The 19,807-nt window shown below is 41.8% G+C and overlaps 1 protein-coding gene across 2 annotated transcripts in view; it reads right to left on the reverse strand.

Annotated features, from left to right (window-relative positions):
- LOC126395574 (WD repeat-containing protein 7) overlaps positions 1-19,807 on the reverse strand; it is a 142,566-nt gene that overhangs the window by 111,466 nt on the left and 11,293 nt on the right. For both annotated transcript variants that reach the window (XM_050053147.1, XM_050053146.1), the window contains exons 10-15: positions 14,208-14,355; positions 11,635-11,750; positions 11,134-11,266; positions 10,429-10,649; positions 8,738-8,933; positions 5,818-6,032 (exon numbers count right to left, since the gene is read on the reverse strand). In XM_050053147.1, the coding sequence (XP_049909104.1) occupies positions 5,818-6,032; positions 8,738-8,933; positions 10,429-10,649; positions 11,134-11,266; positions 11,635-11,750; positions 14,208-14,355 (1,029 nt within the window). The remainder of the gene's footprint in view (positions 1-5,817; positions 6,033-8,737; positions 8,934-10,428; positions 10,650-11,133; positions 11,267-11,634; positions 11,751-14,207; positions 14,356-19,807) is intronic.

Below are 19,807 nucleotides of genomic sequence, written 5' to 3' on the forward strand. Positions count from 1 at the left end.
ACATATTTCCAGTTTTGTGATGACACTGGCTTCTTCTGAAACTGAAACAGTATGAGGTTTTATTGCGGGCTGCACTACAGCTTAGATTCTCTGCCCGAGCACGAACTCGACCTGGACCCGGACCGGGACCGGGACCTCGGGTCAGGGCCGTAATTTTCCGCCACTCTCCTCGGGCTCAGACGGGTCGGGCTCCTCATAATAGACCTAGGCTATGGAACCAACTACATATCACACCTGGGGGGGGGGGCCCCTCTTGACGGCGCCACTGGCCACGCACATGTGAGTTCCTCCCTTCGCACGCATCACACTTGACCTGCTGCACATAGCCCTAACGAGCGAAATGGAGCCTTTGGATGTCAAGAAAGAAATAGCCTCAGGAGAGTTTAAATTGGCCCAATCTCAAGGGAAGTTCGAGGTTTGGGAAAGCTTTAAATTAGTTGTCGACAGTGACAACGTGTGTGTCGGCTTTGTCGAGTGTACCAAATGCAGCACGATGCTGGTAATGTTTTTTAGATCATTATACATAAACACCCCGTTCTGACATAATCCTTCCTCATTGTTGCACAATTCATTAAGATCATTCTGAACAGATTTCGGTCATTCAAACAACTCTAGTTCAAAATGTTAGTTGTAACGGCCCAATTTTTAAAAAATAAAAAAAAATTGGGTTTAAACCGGACTCGGGCTCATAATAGAGTGTGCCAGGGCTGACGTCAAAACCCGGAAGTTTAGCATCGTGCTGGTTCCCTGGAAGAGAAAGTGAATGTGATTTTTTTTTTTTTTTTTAAGATTATTTTTATTGGCTTTTTTGCCTTTATTTACAGGACAGAAGGTGAAATGGGGAGACAGAGAGAGAGTGGGGACTGACATGCAGCAAAGGGCCGCGAGCCGGATTCGAACCTGCGGCCGCTGCAGCGAGGCAATGCCTCTGTACATGGGGCGCCGGCACTATCCACTATGCTACCGACGCCCCATGAATGTGATTTTTGCATTGCGTTTTGGATTATGTCAGAAAATAAGCTCTGTGGCTAACACAAGTTTATGATACTTACAGGTTTTGTTCAGCGAGATAATCTTCACATATGAACACCTTTCATACCGCATTTGAAGCTTAAATGCGATCGCCAGAAGTAAAAAGCTAACGTTAGGCTTTAACGGACTACATGACTACTCCACGGTCGCATGACTCTTGACGTCACCGCCACTAAGCTTTCAACTGATTTCGGCCGCTTTATTTTAAAAACATTGTATAATGGGGAAATCGGACTGTTTAAGCTAAATAAGAAGCTGTAATGGCGGACTGCCAGCACTCTCGCCTGTTCGGGGGTGATGACGTTTAATGTCCCCGACAGGGTTTGTAGTCGTATTGAGCAACTTGTTAGCAACCGCCTTTTTTACGACACGTAAAAGCTTCAAAATTCACAAGTAGGGTATTTACTGACGTGTTTTATGTCGTAGAACAAAACCTGAAACTCGCTTAAGCTTTTGTTAACCACAGACCTTATTTGAGGCATTTTACCAAAATCCCATTCAAAAAACGTATTGACTTTTAGACGAGAGAACCGGAAGTGCTAAAAGCGCTAACAGAGTTCCGGGTTTACTGCCACACTATTACACTTAAAAGGGCCGGCCTGGGTTCGGACAGAACATGCACGGGCTCAAGTGGGGTTGGGCTGGATTTTCTGGGCTGGATCTAAGCTCTACACTGCACCTGATGACTTTCATTATTGATTAATCTGTCAAGATTTCAGAGTAAAAAAATTCCAGAATGGTTTCTCTGGCAGAAAGACCCGAAGGTTTTATGCATGTTAGTGGAGTCAACTTAAAGTAAACTTTACTGCACTTATTATTTATGTGGTGTTTTTATCTTTTATGACCAAAAGCAAAAAAGGAACATTTAATATCGCCTAATATTGATTGCAGACCCTTGAATCACATCAAATCAAAACTGTATCATGGCAGACTTTGTAATATCTGCAAATATAGCACCGTTGTCCAAAGAATCGATAATGACATCGTATGGTGATAAAACTGGTGATTTACACCCCTAGTGTGCAAAGGTCTTACAGTAAGTCATTATTTTTTGAGAAAGTTTGTCATTAAAATAACTTACAGGATGTATTTTTATTCTAATCATACTGATGGAAATGGGTTTCCACATATTGAGACAGTGAAAACAGAAAATGTTTGACGTTTTTTGTTGATGAAATTGTGGCCGATTGATTTCCTGTCGATCAACTAATTATTTCCACTTGTGTTTTATTTTATTTTCGCGAGTGTAACAAAGGTTCAGCAAACCTGCCAGAGGACAAACTCAAAGTCACACATCGACTTCCTCACACACACGCTGAAACGTGAACAACAACAACAAACATCAGCTGTAAACACACACATATTGGAAGGCCTGGAGCTGGCTGGGTGTGATGTTTGGGTTGATAGTCTGACATTTCATGGTCATTATCTGTCATTACACGCAGCAGGGGAGCACACACTCTCACACACTCCTGCGATAGTGGGTGGCTTTGACCCATAATTTGAGTAGATATGAGAGAGAAATGACACAGAGGTGGGAGGCAGAGAGGAGAACAGCAGTGATGTATTTCTGATTGAACGGGGAGAAAAGATTGCAGCTGTTGTGTTGTTGGCCTTTTCAGAAAGGAGCTGTGATTATGGGCAGTTACAGCAGGAAAAACCCGGGAGACACCTACAATAAACGCAACGCACAGAGGGGAGAAAAGAAAAAGCACAAAGGTTATGTGGTGGAAGTGAAGAGAGGGAAAAGGACAGAGCCAACAGAAGAGCTAAATGGATTCAAGTCAAACTATAAAAGTCAAACTGTACCAGCAGCTGAAGCAAGCGCTGCTCAGACACTAAATAATTCAGAGCGTTTGTTTTCTGTGCTGGGAGGCCCAGGTGGGCGGGGTTTAGTCCGTCAGGGCAGATCAGATCATCTGAGTCTGACAGGTGAAGCTCTGAGGGGTCGACACACACAAGCTGCTCCACATAAACAAATGTTGGTGTGTTTGATTTGTTACGAGCGGCTGAAATCATTAATTATGGCTCACTGTCAGGATGACGGGAAGTCGGCCAGCGTGGATGTGTTTGACTGCTTTCAGATGCAGCGCACTTTATGGATGAAACATAATATAAATAGGATGAACACATTATGTCCTGCTCATACATAAGAACAAGAATAGACCACTGACAGCTTTCCCGAAATTGTCAGCTGATATCCAACAATAAAACTGTAACCGCAGTCGTGTTATTTCTGACTCCCTCAGACGTGTCTTCATGTGTTTACTGAAATAACTGACGTGAGCCAATCACTCTACATTAGGCTGATGACGTGCCTTTAAAGGGACAGTTCATGCCAAAATACACAACAGGTATGTAGAGATGTGTCACACACAGAATAAAATAAGATTTAGAGTCAAGTCTGGGTTTTAAAAATCTCTATTTTACATGTTGCAGGGCTGCACACACACACATAGAAATGTGCAAATGTGCAGCACAAGTGATTGTGGATCAGTTTCAGCTGCTTTGGTGCAAATCAAAGAGACAACAGAAGCAGGGTTAGGCACAAGAAGGTTTGCTGTGTCTCCCAGCACAGTGTCAAGAGCATGGAGGAGACACCAGGAGACCGACGGTTACACTGGGAGAGCTGGACAGGGTCGTAGAAGGGCATCAACCCAGCAGCAGGACCGGTATCTGCTCCTTTGTGTGAGGAGGAACAGGAGGAGCACTGCCCTACAAAATGACCTCCAGCAGGCTACTGGTGTGCATGTTTCTGACCACACTGTCAGAAACAGACTCCATGAGGGAGGCATGAGGGGCCCACGTCCTCTAGTGGGACCTGTGCTCACAGCCCAGCACCGTGCAGCTCCATCATTCACCAGAGAACACCAGAGTTGGCAGGTCCGCCAGTGGCGCCCATTCTCTTCGCAGATGAAAGCAGGGTCACACTGAGCACATGTGATACTAGGTATGTTTTTGACACTTTGAGTGCCATCTAGTTTCATTATATTGGAGAGAAGGCAGACATCTTTACATACCTATGTAGTTCACATTAGACTACAGTATACAAATAAAAAAGAATGAACTTTATTTGAAGACCATTTTTTGCTCTCTCCTAAAAAGAGGGAGAGTAATGGACCACAAGTCTGTTCTGCGACAGAGACTCAGATGTTTTTACATTTGAAAATTTCTAAAGCTCCTCTCTGGAAAGTCTCAGAGAAAAGAAGCACTGCACTTCTTTTTTTTTTTCTTTTTTTTTACCATTTTGACATTTCAGATAGTTCATCTTCCCTGGGAGACAGCAGTGGTGTCTCTTTCTCTATCTGTGTGTCACACACACACACACACACACACAATGGCTGTAGTGTTGACCTTTGGTTCGTCGACAGCAGTTTTAATTGGTCTGTGACTTTAGCCAGAGATGACCAGCCACCACCGTGTGTGTGTGTGTGTGTGTGTGTGTATTAACAGTATTGTCTGCTTTTTGATGAATGACAAAGAAAGAGAAAAGACACAAGAGAAAGAGACATAGAAATCAATTCAAACATGGGCTAGGCTTCTATAAAATGTGGTATAATTTAATATAATATAACTGCTTTTCTACTTTTAATAGTATGCATGCCTGATACGAATTACCTTTCAGTGTCGTGTGTGATTTATCCCTCAGGGATCTAAACTTTGGGATTTATCCGGGCTTCATATGAGCAGAAGAAATCTCTACTCGTCGCTAGGCTAATATTTACAACGTAAAATGCCATAGGCTTGTAGGCTAATATTTACAACGTAAAATGCCATAGGCTTGTGCTAATAACGTTAGCATGTTGTATTTGTTGAGTATAAGACAGTTGTTTTGTCAGTGAACCTTATGAGTTGTAATGGAGCTGAATTTTGTACTGTTACCTTTGTTAAATGTTGCTGTTGTCCCTGGTTTATATGGGAAGAGGAAAAGTCCGCTAGCCACTAAGCTAATTTATACAATGTAAAATGCCATAGGCTTGTGCTAATAACGTTAGCATGTTGTATTTGTTTAGTGTAAGACAGTTGTTTTGTCAGTGAACCTTATGAGTTGTAATGGAGCTGAATTTTGTAACGTTACCTTTGTTAAATGTTGCTGTTGTCCCTGGTTTATATGGGAAGAGGAAAAGTCCGCTAGCCACTAAGCTAATTTATACAATGTAAAATGCCATAGGCTTGTGCTAATAACGTTAGCATGTTGTATTTGTGGGGAGTTATAGTGAAGCTGATTTGTGTACTTGAGTTTGAAACTGTCTCTATTAAGCCATGTTTAATGTGTGTTTAATGTGTGTTTTGAATCAAATAAACTTTACAGCACTTCACAGAAACCTGCCACCAACTAGTGTTTTGGAGGTGTAACTGCAGAGTGACACAGACACACCACCACACAAGTATAAATGCTCACAACAGCGTAGGGGACGTGCGTAGGCTCTGCATAGAGCTGATGCTAAAGTATAAATCCACCTTTAGTCTTGTTTTATCTATAAAATGTCACATAATAGTGAAAAACATCCATCACAGTTTAGTGGCGCCATCTTCTATTTGCGTGTTTTCTCCAAAAATTTACAATCATAAAAACACACAAGCAGCAAATCCTTCATTTTGAGAAGACAGAACTAGAGAATATTTGGAGTTTCTGCTCAGTAAATGACAACCAGTTAATGTTCTGTTGACTGACTGCTCGATTTATTGGCTAATCCTCCAGCTCTGGGGCACAGGACTGAAAGCTGATTCACCAAACACAGCTTCCCACCTGCTGTAGTGTGACTGTAAGGCTGTTGACTGTACCTTGTCAGCGTTGTCTGCAGCCAGCAGGTTGGTGGCGAGCGTCTGCAGTTTGTGCTGGGCCATGTTCTTCAGTGCCGCCAGGCTGCGGCGAGTCATCGCCTGCTTCAGGTTCACAGCTGAGTGGCTGAGAGCGTCCACGGTGGCTGGAGCCAGCTCGTCACAGGCGTTCAGGATCTCCACCGCCGTGATGCCCATCACGCAGCGGTCCAAGGCTCCTGGAAACACAAACAAGTCAACAAACCTTTTACAAAGGAAGAAGGAAGCGTTACTTGGCTCTGATGGCTCGTCCAACAGGTGCTCCTTGGTGAGGCAGATAATAGATCACAAAAAACAAGATCTTATTTCTTAAGTAAACACATCTGTCTCACACCCTTGATATAAACATGGGGGTCAATTACTTACAAGGAATCAACAATTAGGTTGTTAGATATCTGAACAAATACTGTCCAGATTAACATTAACCTCTATTTCCTTAGATAATACTGCTCCTAAGAGGATTAATTCCAGGGAACTCCTGACCTTCCTGTCTGGTGCCACCATCAGGAGATATTTCCTTGAAGACACAAACAGTATGACACAGGGCTGTGACTGAATGGATTTTTTCTTACAGCCGTGAAAAATCAATGAATCACCCCCATTTGCCCCAAACAGCCATCCAACAACCTGAAAAATACACCACAAACTGCAGTACCATGATACATGAAGGCCAAGAAGGATAATGTCGCTAAAGTTGCCTCTATGAATCTCCGTCCTTGTCCAACGTCAACTCAGACATCCACATCAGCAACACTGTACAGCAAATCATTGTATCCATCTCATTTTATGTGGCCAAAGATATGTGTCCGATAAACACTTGTATTTCTATTTTGCACTGATGCACTGAATTCATGTGAAGAAGATCCTTAATGGGGTTTTTTTTTCAAGTCTCCAGCCACAGTCCAACAAAAAACTTCAACAAATGCAATTTAAAAAATAAATAATTAAATGAATAATCATTAATAATAATTAATTAAATGAATTAATTAACTAAATAACATAAAATATAAAATATTATAATAATAATCAAATAATAATAATAAATACTTTTTTAAAACTTCTACAAATGCAATTTTAAAAAATAAATAATTAATTAAATTAATAATCATAAAAAATAATCAATCAAATTAATTAACTAAATTCATAAATAAAATAACAAAATATAAATTATTATAAATAATAAAATGAATAAATAATAATAAAATAATACTAATAAATACTTTTTAAAAACAACTACAAACACAATTTAAAAACTAAATAATTATAATTAAATGGATGATCATTAATAATTAATTTAATTAATTAATTAATTAATTTGATGAATAAATAAAATAAAATATAAAATATTATAAATAATAATAAAGTAATAATAATAAATACTTTTTAAAAATGTCTACAAATGCAATTTTAAAAAATAAATTATTAAATGAATAAAATAAAATAAAATAATGTTTATAATAAATACTTAAAAAAATATTTTCATAGAACATTAATAACTAAATGAGTAAAAAATAATAAATAATCAACCCTTCCTTTTTAACATAATGGTTAAGCCAAGAACAAAACAAAAGAACCTGCAAAACAACATCTCATTGTGAAATGTTTTCAATGTATTGACCTGTATTGACAGAATGTGAATCAGTGGTGAGACCTTCATGTGTCCTGTAGTGTCTTTAATTAAACTAGGAATTTGATCATAGGGCCCCAAACAGACTCAATTTTTTCAGATGACCCCTTTAAGTCAAACTTGACTTTCTCCAGATTTAAGAACATCATGAGGTCTTTGAGGAGTAAACACTGACTTCACTCCAACAATATTCACCCTGCTCATAATGATGCAGAGGCAACACTGTCCTTTTTTAACCTCCTAATTATTTAAAGACCTGGTACCACTCAGAGAATGTCCATTTCTGCACATGGTGTCAACACCACGTTTAAAGTGGACGACTAGTTTGATGTCAGCCTGCTTCTGGCTGTGCTTTCTCTCTCTCTTCATTCCCATCACACACTCGCTTTCTGTTTCTATCAATCTTTCTCTTCTCGTCCTCTTCTTATATTTCTATCAATCCTCCAATCTCCCTCCCTCTCACATCATCTCCCACCCTGTTTGTCTCAGTATCATCTATTGTCTCTTGAATATGATTCAGGTCACAGACGGTCTTCTCCGTCTCCGACTGCAACAGTTCTCCAGCCTCACAGAGACATCATTAGCTGACAACTGACATCAGTATTGGCTCTCGTATTGAGTGAGAGAAGAAGTGGTGCCATTATACCTGTGCGTGCGTGTGTGTGTGTGTGTGTGTGAGAGAGATGAAGGGCCTGTGAGCTATGTCCCTATTACATGTCCAACGCCTGAGTACACACACACCTTCCTTAATTTCACACTTAGCTACCCTGCAATCTCCCAGCACTACAGCTCATTCAGGTCACACACACACACACACCTGGTCATCACTCACGCTAACGTTACCTCTACGCTGTGCCACATACAGTACAGGTTTACTGCAGATTCTGTTGTCATGGTAACGACTGGACGGAGCGTAGAAGGCGCAGAGGAGTCAGACGCGAGAGATCAGATTTACACGAATAGTTAAACATGTTTACTTTGTTTTCTGAGAGTTATACAAGTCGATCAATATCCTCCATATGACTGTGTGTTAAGCACAGAGCAGATTTAAAGCCGTTTCTCACCAGCGTGATGCAAAAATTTGGTGCGGGAATACGAAATACTGTAGTGAAGACAAATATGAGGATGAGCTATTCAGAGGTTTAGCACTATTTATTAAGAGGGAAAAGTAAGTGATTGTATCTACAGCACAAGTGTTAACTCACGCTAATGGTTCAGCATTTGCCCTACTCTTAAGAGGAGTCACTGTGTTCTCACCTGTATCCATCTGCCAGACGTACACGGAGCCATCGGAGCATCCCACCACCAGGTAGTCGTCAGCCGGACGCCACTTGATGACCTGGATGGGGAAGAGGTGTCGCGACGCCAGCATGATGCACTTCCTCTCCCTGAGGCTGAGCAGGCCGACAGAGTGGTCGCTGGCCACTGAGCAGACACAGTGCTGCACCCGAGTCTGATGAGAGGAGACGGAACAGGTTACAAAGATCATCCAAAGGGCTGAACATGAGGAGACGATGGTGACTGACTGATTAGAGGAGGACCAGATAGAACTCCTAGAATCTCCTTATTGAATCTGAATCCTTTCATTTATTTTAGGTGTAGCTGTCAAGAAATCTAAAGCCTCATGACTTTGGTGCCTTCCAGTGTTTAAAGGTTTCACTGACAAGTCAAGTAGTCAACTATTAAATCCTTGAGTTATTACAAAGAAGAGACGCTCTCACGGATGTTTCTCCTGCAATGCTTTTGCTTCCAAAGCGGGGGTAGTTTTGCACAAGAGCCGTTTGTCACTACACTAAAAGTCCATATATGTCATTGGTTTTTCCACACAGAGAAATTAACTCTCTGCTGAGACTGAAGTCCAGTTCACACCGATGAATCGCAACGATTTTACAACGTCGCAGAGAAAAGTAGCAGCGCTGTGAACTGACCGGTCTGAGCTTGACTTATTTCGGCTGATGACGTCACCTGAAACTCAGCTGGTCAAATCGTCGGTGGCTGGTTTTAGAATGTAAAGCACATCACCTGTTTCTACAGCCAATCAGCGTGTAGCAAGGTCCACTGGTCAAGTCAAAATGACCGAAGACGGCGTGTTTGCTGAGAGCAGCAGGTGCTCCATCGCCGAACCGTTTCTATCCTCACGGTGTGACGGTGTCAGACGGTGGGTCGCTATCTCACTATCACTATCCTCATTCATATTTTAAGATGCTACAAATAATATTCAGCCACAAAATAAGTCTGAAAAGCTGCAAATCAGAACAGAAGTACAGAGAGTTGTTGACTAGAGATGATACACCGTCTCATCTAGTTTCATTGGTGTGAACCAGCAGGTTTTTAGAGCGTTGCAGAACGGCACATTGCAAGTAGTCACTGTAACAGGATACTGATGTAATGTTTGGGTCGGTGATAACTTCTCAGACAAAGAGACAAATTACTTTTGTCACATCTCAAAAACTTTGAAACTTACTTTAAGGTCTCAATGAACAGACTCCTACAGGAAATGTCTTAATTAAAGCATGAGCTCATTCTCGTCCAGCTTCCAAAGCACAACAGTGTCTGACATCTCATTGCCATGGCAACAACACAGTTCTGACCATTTGATCTTAATGTCAGTTAAACAACAACATGATGTTTTTTTTGGTTTAAAGGGTAAATGTTTGTGTGTATGTGTGTGTGTGTGTGTGTGTGTGTGTGTGTGTGCATTCAATGGCCAGCCAACGCAATATCATTAAAATATTTCCCAACAGTGAAACCATCCCTGTAACATTTAAATCTAATGTCATCAACATCACACTCTCTCTCAGTACACTCATCATTCACAGACACAACAACAAACAAACAAAGCAAAGGAATGGAGACAAAGGAAAACAAACAACCCCAGACTGAATAAAGAGGAGAAGAAGAAAAAAACAAATCCCCAAACACATGAAGCGACATGTCAGAGGTCTTACGCTGCAGTTTTCAGGTGGGACGATGAGCTGGGTGATCTCTCCTCCGTGGACACAGAAAATGTGCTTCATCTCTCCGGTGAAAATGTCCCAGACGATGACGGAGAAGTCCACGCCTCCGGACACCAGCGAGCGCTGGTCATAGCGAGGGGAGATCTGGTACGGATACAGGACGCATGTCACCTTGTTCCGGTGACCTCTCAGGGTGCGATGGGGTGGCCAGCCTGCAGGAGCGACGGACACGACACTCAGAATGGACGATTTTCATTTCATTCATTTTTTTAGGCTGTAAGGGAATACTCCACCCCAAATGGCCATGTGCATATAAATTACTCACTACATCACTTTTTATTTATCAAGAAAACTTTTTTCTCACTTGCCTCCACAGTGAACATAGAATCCAAATACAGAGAAAATTCCTCATGAACTTAAGTCACAGGATACCCTGGATTTCCAGGAATCAAGGTCAAGGATCATAAGGACCTTTGTGATCTTGTCCATGATGCTGCAATGTGGTCTTGCTTCTTCTCATTTTCTGTTTTACAAGATGTAAAGCATTTCACCTTTACCTATGATGTCCTGCCTGCTGTTACTGGTTTTGTCTGCTTTTGTTCTTTTTGTAAAATTCAATAAAAATAAAGTATATTTAAAAAAATACAGGTATAATTTGGTAAAGAAGCTTCAGTTCAATGTCCCCGTGTCCCTCACCTCTCCTGAGCATGTGCTCCCCCTGCAGCAGCTGGACGATGGCGGTCTGTGTGGCAGGAACCAGGATGATGCTGCCGTCCTCTCTCCCGCATACCAGGCGACCCTGAGAGGGGATGTACACGCTGGCTGTGACCTGGGGGAACACAACACACACACACACAGTCAGGAATCAGGACGGTAGAGCCTGAAGTCCACGACATGAGAACACCATGACAAACTTTTTTTTTTAACTTTTATAAATACATAAAAATTTGAAGTGCATTGTAAAAGCAAAAAAAAAGCTGTTTGGCATTGGCAGAGAAGATTTGGCAAATTTTTCATGGGCGCAGCCCACATACTCTGCTGCTCATCCCACAAATGCATGTTCCGTACAAATGTGGCACCATTTAAAAAGGGAAATAAACCAGATTAAACTAAAAATTCTAGTGCTCAAAAAACGGTAACTGCCTAATAACAGAGACCCTGATGAATACACAAGTGCGACATATTCAGATCTCAAACCTTAATGGGTCCGTCTTTTCCTGGCAGAGTACTGAGCTGGTCGATGATCCCTGCAGACACGGGGGTCAACTTATCAAACGCCTCCTGCAGACTGATGGTGGACGACACCTGCAGCTCTGCACAGAGACACAGACACAGAGACACAGTCAAAACCAGAATGGTGACTTTTTAATTTAGAGACCAGTCTAAAAAAAGGTCTGGAATAAAGACTTTTTTTATGAAATAAAATATTAACGCAGGGAACAGAGGTGCAATGTCAGCCAATACATAAAGATCTGGGCGGCTTATCACCTCTGCAATGCCTGGGGGAAACCTTGATGTGGGTAATAAACAGAATGTACTATCATTCCTTATTGCATATTGGGAGCCTCTAACATTTGTCTTTTTTGTTGTGGTTTGATTAAATCCATCCAGCCAAACATCCTTCATTAATAAAGTTTAATACAAGTCAGATCTAAGTGAAGTTTTTGTCCATTTGCACTGAAGGCAAATTTTGTTTTTGTTTGTTCTTGTTTTTTAAGCAATTTTGGTCTTAATGTTTGACCAGTTTTTAATATAAATATTTGTAACATCATTAGTATAAATTAAGTGACAGTTTCACACCAATCTACTGCTATATATATGTATATATGTAATTTTACTGCTGTTTCTTTTTGTATTGGTTGTCATGTAAACTGAAATATAGCAAAGATAAAATTAGCATCATTAAAAACATCTATAACATTGACTTTATCAGTGAGAAGGACTATGACACATTCTGGCCACTAGATGTCACTCTGCCTCTGTGTTTTATCACCATGTCTCAGGGAATTTACTTCCCTGCCTACATCCAACAAACACACTAACAACAGGTCATCTGAATATACACATTAAAATCACAATGTTCAGTAATAAGTCAGTGTTTAAAAGACCTGTGTTTTTTGTTTTAATCGTACGTATTGAAGTGTAACTTCAGTATTTTTTAACCTGGACCCTATTTTCCTATGTTGTTGTGTCTAAGTGATGAATGAGAACAACAGTTTTTAAAAGTGGTGCAGTATTGAGCAAAACAGGCTGCAATTTAACCACTCAGGGCATGTTCACACCATCACTTTACATCTACTTAAAGTGCTTTTCTTGCCACGGACAGGCTCAGATTGTTGTTTTAAGTGTCTGACAACGAGGGATGCACCGATCTGATATCTGGATCGAATATCGGCCCCGATATCATCAAAATAGATGGATCGGGTATCGTAAAATGCAACCTATACCTGAGGCGATCCTTTCCCTTTAAATCTATTGTGACGCGAGCTACGTCATACGTCATGGAGCGAAGGAGAGAATCTGCTGTGTGGAGGTATTTCTCAATATTTCAACTGCTGCTGCACAATTGTTTATTTTTGTTAAACATAAATAGTTCATCATTGCATTAATCTGTTTCATCTTGTTTCATTTTATCTGAGGAAAGATCTGTGTAGTCATCAATGCCTGATGCCTCTAGTCTTTTCTGTTCTACATGTAAAGGTATATAGCTTTTTAGGTCAGCCATGGTATCGGATCGGTATTGGGTATCGGCTGATACTCAAAGCCACAGCATCGGGATCGGATCAACTGAAAAAGCTGGATCGGTGCATCTCTACTGACAACATTATGGGGAGGATCCAGGGGCGTACATGAAGACAGTGCAGACAGTGCGATTGCACTGGGGCACTTGGGGTGGGGGGCCCAAAGAGAGAGTGGGCCCTCCAACAGTGTGTTGGGTGGAGCATGGGCCCTTATGAGTGATTGCCACCTTGGAAATATGCCTGTGTTCAAAGAAGAATTCTCATTAAATTAAAAACGGTACCATTTTTTCATCTGTAACAAAATTATATGCTTTTTCATTTTCTATATATCGTCTACTCTATACATCAACAACTCTATAAATAAAGATAAACTATTAAAAATGTTAAATTACATTAATAATTTCTTAATATCTCTTGTATTTTTTGTTATATACAGATATGAAATGATGATAGCTGGGTAATAAGTGCGTTGATGTTATCTGATGTCAAGTCTCTGATCATGTGAAGAGATATGTTCACGATAGTGTGCACTAGGGCCCGTCTGCACTGTGTCCCACTGTAACTACTTCACGCCACTGAAAGGATCCCTACAGGGATAGACATTTTGGTTTAAGAGTAAGATTCCTTTGGTTTAACCATAAACAGCCCTGAAATCACCATCACCAAACCCACCAGACTCCATTTAAATAATCAGTAATTGAAGTGTGTATAGAGGCAGCATGTTTTCACATCCAACTGGGTGAATTAAGGGTTAATTTCAACCAAACCAGAGTTGGCGAATGATGTAACAGTGAAAAAAACAAACCAAGATGGCCTCATTGAGTTTCATCTTGTTTCTGTCTACTGTAAAGGACGTGTGTTTTCTGATGATAAAAGTACTGTTAATTTAAATGGAGTCTGGTGGGTTTTTTCCTGCTCTTTTGAACAAACACCAGTGAATCTGCATATTTTCGTCACTCATCCAGACCTACAGAGGAGCAACTTTTCTCTGGGGAAATAACTGTGTCATGTCAGTAATGTCATCCTGACCTGCAGCGGTCGACAGCGGCTGCAGAGGCGAAGTGTCTGGGATGCTCCACAGGGACAGTCTGCCCGCTGAGTCTCCCTGGATCAGCAGCTTATGGAAGGGCTCCCGTCGGCCGAAGAAGAAGTGAGTCACAGGAGGACAGATCAGGAGCTAGAGGACGGTGTGGAACAAGAAAGACATGTCAACATCTGAAAACCTGAGGCCCCCAATTCTCCCCAGTAACACCTGGATGTGTCATGTTTGGGGGAGTTATAGCCCAAAATTCATCAGCGCACATTCTCAGTAACTCCCTTAAAGACTATTTATTTTGTCATGCCATATTAACTCTAAGACTGAGGGTGTGAAGGTGAAATGTTTGGTTTTGCTCTCTGGTTGCCTTCATACAAACAGCAACAACGCAGCAAACGGCAGGAAAACAGAACCACACACCTGTGATTGAGCCGGACATCTGATTCTTCTAGAGGCTGAAAACACGTACAAATCATTGAGTAGTAAACGCTAGCTGGTTCTAACATGCACGAAAATCATCTCACCTAAATCTGTCTATCCTGAGAGGCTAAACATGAGCAGCTTTCTTAACCACATATACAGCCTTAACCAGTCATATTTGTTCCCCATCAGGAGGAGTCAATTTATTTACAGTTTTTAACTACTGTCTATCAACAGGTGAGTTTCCCTTGGCTTGGTTCAGCAGCACTGTGAGGTGTTATGCCTGTCCACTGATAGAAATCATGGACAGAATCAAGAGCCATAGACGTGGACAGTTGTGTCAAATCTATCACTCTGGATACATGAGAGCCTGGCTGATTTAAACATGAGGTAGGAAACTCACCAGGGCTCCTATGTGAAAGTACGACCAAGTCAGATGAGGACAGTTTTGTTAAGAATCACCAAAACCAGGGCAGGTTTTTGTCTCATTACCAGCCATGACAATATGCGTCACTTTAACTGTTTCATACACCAGCTCGGCTCACAAGGTTTCCTGTCCAGAGACTTCCTACAAACATGGTATTTCACCCAGGGGCACCACGTTACGTCCTGTTTCACACAGAATGTTGTGTGCCTGATGTTCATTCTCGTCAGCTTGCTTTGGGTGGTCTCATCACTTTCTGGATAAGCTAGCAAAACCGCAACCTAAGAAGTTATTCATAAACCTAATCATTGCCATAACCCTGAGATTTAACCAACAAGAGTCCTCACGCCTAACTGTAACTTAAACCAGACATGATATTTTATTCATGATCATTGATTTACGAACACACACTAAATTTTGCTCCTTGCACTGCTGATACGGCTGCAACCGCATCTAGACTTCTTTGCAGACAATATGTACAACTAAATAGTACTAAAATACTGACATTTAGATGAGGCACCTTCTTGTTGGAGTTCAAGCAAATGTGGAAGAAGAAAGTGTAAGCAGGATGGTGGGTCTGAAACCGCAGGGAGCATGGACGAAGTAGGAAACTGCAGAGCAGCGGAGGGTCACATGGGATAACATCCAGTGGCCAGACTACTTACGCGTCCGATTTCTGATCCAGGCTGTGTGCGACGGCCTACCAAGCCCGGCAAATCTCCACAACTGTGGCAAGAGCGAAACACAACCTTGTGCTCTGTGCTCAGGAAGAGGATCCCTTGAACACATCTTAAGTAACTGCCCAAGGGCCCTTGCAGAGGGCCACTACCACTAGCGGCATGATCAAGTGCTGAAAGCAGTTGCAGAGATGGTAGCCTCAGCCTGCAAACACCATCGCCCAACGACAATCATCACCTTTATCAAGGCTGGAGAGAAACACATCCCACAACCAAGATCAGCAACTGGCCTACTTGCTTCAGCCTCCGACGAAACTGAGAGTTGATCTCGGCAAGCAGCTACAGTTTCCAGAACACATCGCCTCAACAACCCTCCATCCAGACAAGGTCATTTTTTTCTGATTCCATCAAACAAGTGATCATGGTAGAGCTCACTGTACCCTGGGAGGATCGTACGGACGAAGCCCAAGACGTTTCAAGCACCAGGAGCTGATGGCGCAATGCAGCAGGCAGGGTTGGAATACTGCGGTGAGCCTGTCAAGGTCGGATGTCGGGGCTTTGCAGACCAGTCACTCTGCAGAGTCTTCACAAAGCTGGGGATAGTGGGGCTGGCAAAGAAAAGGGCCTTCAAATCTATCACCAGTGCCACAGAGAGAGCTACTAGGTGGCTCTGGCTAAGGAGGGAGGTCCATGGTCAACTGCTGCTGGGATGCAAGCCAGGGACTGATCACCTCCGGCTGGGTCACCTGGGTGAGGGTGTCTGATATTTGAAAAGACCCGAAACACCCGACAATCCCAGGATACATCACTGACGACAAGGCAAGCACTGCTGCGTCCTGCAAAACCCCCTTCATCCAGGTGAAATACCAAGTTTTTAGGGAGTCCCTTCATGCCCAAGTGGGTGCAGGTTTATGCTTCAGCTATGTCCTGGTGCCTTCTGGATCCAGTCAAAAATCTGAGGTGTTGCAGCTCATTGACTTTGGACCTTCTCGATAAAAGTGACCTAAAACTACTGCTGGAAATATAAACACAGTAATTCAGTATAACTTTGTTCACACTTTAAACTGCAACTTGATCAGTTCAGAGGTTACTGGGGAAATAACAGAGGAGATGGGAAGAGGGCAGCATTGCTTTTTAGACATATAAAGGGACAATCCACCCCAAAACAGAACTAGTTATGTTGTTCCCACACCCGTATCCTGTGAGAAGTCTTTATCGTGAATGATAATCTAAACTTTGAAAATAAGAATTTAAATTCTTCACAGAAGGGAACAAAATGTTAAGATATAGGCCTTCCGTTTTTCTTAAATAAGTTTCTTACACCCCTTAAAACCAAGAAGGCCTTGTGACCCCCCATGAAGCTTTGGTGGCCCCTGATGGGGATCAGAAAACCAGTTGGGAACCAGTGGCTTAGTTCACTCGCCTATCAAACAGTGCATACACATCATAAGTCCTGCTGTCACCCATTTAATGGTGCCTTTCTGAAACATTCCAGTTTGTAAAATACAGTAAAACTCAAAGGACACACAAGGGGGGTTCTAAAAGTTTAGGATAGGGGGAGCGCCAGGTTACAGGTTGTTAATTCCTGCAGTGGGAAAGCACTTTAAGTTTGTTTGACCAAAACTGGTCAATCAGCTCAAACATTACACCTGGCAGTTCTGCTTCAGGGTGGACAACAAACAGAAGCTACACCTGAGTAGGGGGAGTCAGTTAGTTTGCAGTATCATGCTGAGGCAGGAGGTGATAACCTGTGGTTGACGCCCTAACTTTAATTCTGACAGCTCCACGGCTTCACACCTGTCAGGTTATGACACTGAAGGTACTGTGGCTACAGTCAAAAGGTTCAAGACAAACATTGATTTAGAGCCTTACTATGATGAATGGAACAAATTTAACCTCTTAGCTTGCATAATACACAGAGGACAGAGATCCTTTCTCCTATCAGAACACATTTTAGCAGGCACTGCTGCCAGGTGGAGGGAAGTGATAATGATGGACAGGATGAAAGCTCGTGATCCAGAGGGCGTGTAGGGAGGATGGGCTGCCATCACCACGGCCACTGCAAAATTTTAAGAGGTACAGAAGCAGGGAATGGCTGAATGTGTCCGGTATGTACCACCATCGGTTCGTTCAGCTCATCTGAACGCTGTAGACAGTCACAGAGAGGATGCAAAGTGCCACCAAATGTTGTTTTTTAAACACACACATACACAGCACGCACAAACAAAAGACTGAACCACATCTTGGTATAAGATGTGAATGAATAAATCCAACATCAGTGAGTGTTTGGAGAAAACAGCACTAGAGAGGTAGAGAAAGACAGAGAGAGAATATCAACCCCTGGAGACCTGCAAGAACTTTTTGTGTTTGTTTTAATCAGCTCTGTGGTGCAGATGGTTGGGGTTTCTTCTCATTGATCTGAACCATATCTGGCAAAAGCTCTACACTTAAACTAGATGTGACAATACAAGGATGAAGTCCAACATGGTTGTAAACTGAGGATCTCACCACAAACGCACTGCACCAGAGTTCGTTTGTAAGCGGACTGAGACCACCTCTTCAAGAAGGTCTCGGTCCGGTTGTTTTGGTGCACACCTTAGTGTGATTGCTGTGTTCACACCTGCCCAAACACACTGCACTTAGGGAGCAAATGAACCTGAGTTTGATTGAACCAAACCAAACAGGGCAGGTGTGAAAGCACCCTAAAAAAACGAAAGAAACACAGCCATGACTTGCTAAATCACAACCAATTTAGTTGTTTGCTGGTCTTGGACAGTGGTCTGCAGCTTGATAGGTATAGTAACACGCCATCAACCATCCCCTCCACCTCCCAATGATGAAATCAGCTTACATGTTACATCACTTTAGAAACGTTGATATAAAACATGCAAATGTAGCATATTCAGGGTTTGCAGAAACGTACATTTTCTTCTGGCGAATGGACTGGCATTTTGGTAGCGATTAAAAAAATGGCAAAGTAGACGCATTGAAAAAGGCCTCTATAAAATGTTTCTGGATGGAATTTGTCCGTTCAAAATGTACATTATCCCTAAATTATCAAAATAAGAAATGAACAGGGGGATGGGTTTAGTTTGGAGTAACAGCAAACACCATCACCAGCAAATCTAATGTAGAGCAGATCAGAAATGAGGGAAGCTATTTACTAAAACATGATCAAAATAACTAGCAATAAAGGCCTGTCTGTTGACCTGAACTGCAGAGACCAAGGCCTTTATAATAAACTTTACCATTTGAGAAGCTTCTGTGAGTTAAATATAAATTACTTTAAACTGTTGTTCATCCAGAAATACTCTGTCTGGTTGAAAAGGTCACATCTCAAAGAAAAAAGTGAGTTACTATAGATAGTTGAGAAAACTACAGGAAAACCCCACCCACCTACAATTTACAGACAGATAAAACAAACACAAAAAAGTTTTTGCTAGCAGTTGTTGAATGACATGTGATCGCCACACACAGAAACACCATTTCCTTTTGTCCTATCTGTACCGGATACTGTATCATTGCATCCCTGACTTGATATCTAAATATGAAGAAGATGCCTTCAACAGTTTGTGACTTTTCTTTACCTGATAAAATTTCTCCCTAAAGTATCCCTTTTATGCATCATTATCATTTATCCTTCGGACTAAAAAGTTTATATGCTAAATGCCCTTCAAAAATAAGCAATCAAATTTAATCCAAAATGTTGAGGTATCCCTATCACTTCCTGTTGTGTATCTTTGGCTTGTCATAAACTCAGGGACTCAGCGGGTCATTATTTTTGTTAAAAAGCAGCTTGGGGACTTTGCATGCATCTTCATCAGTATGAAGACAGATGAGGAGGGTGATGGTGCTTTTGGAGGAGGAGTTTTGTTTTAGTGGGAAGAGAGCATGAAATCAGGTGAACCAGAATGAGTTCAGTGTCTTAGTCAGGCAGGAAGGAAACCAAAGAGAGGAGCAAACAAAACAGGCAGCTCCCTTTCAATGTCATCGACTCAGCAGCTCACACTTCTGTTCCAGCACTTTGAAAATGGGTCTGAGGGCTGATGGGTAACATCTATAAACATTTAGC

The sequence above is a fragment of the Epinephelus moara genome, chromosome 9 (genome assembly GCF_006386435.1).
Source record: "Epinephelus moara isolate mb chromosome 9, YSFRI_EMoa_1.0, whole genome shotgun sequence".
NCBI classification, from domain to species: Eukaryota; Metazoa; Chordata; class Actinopteri; order Perciformes; family Serranidae; genus Epinephelus; species Epinephelus moara.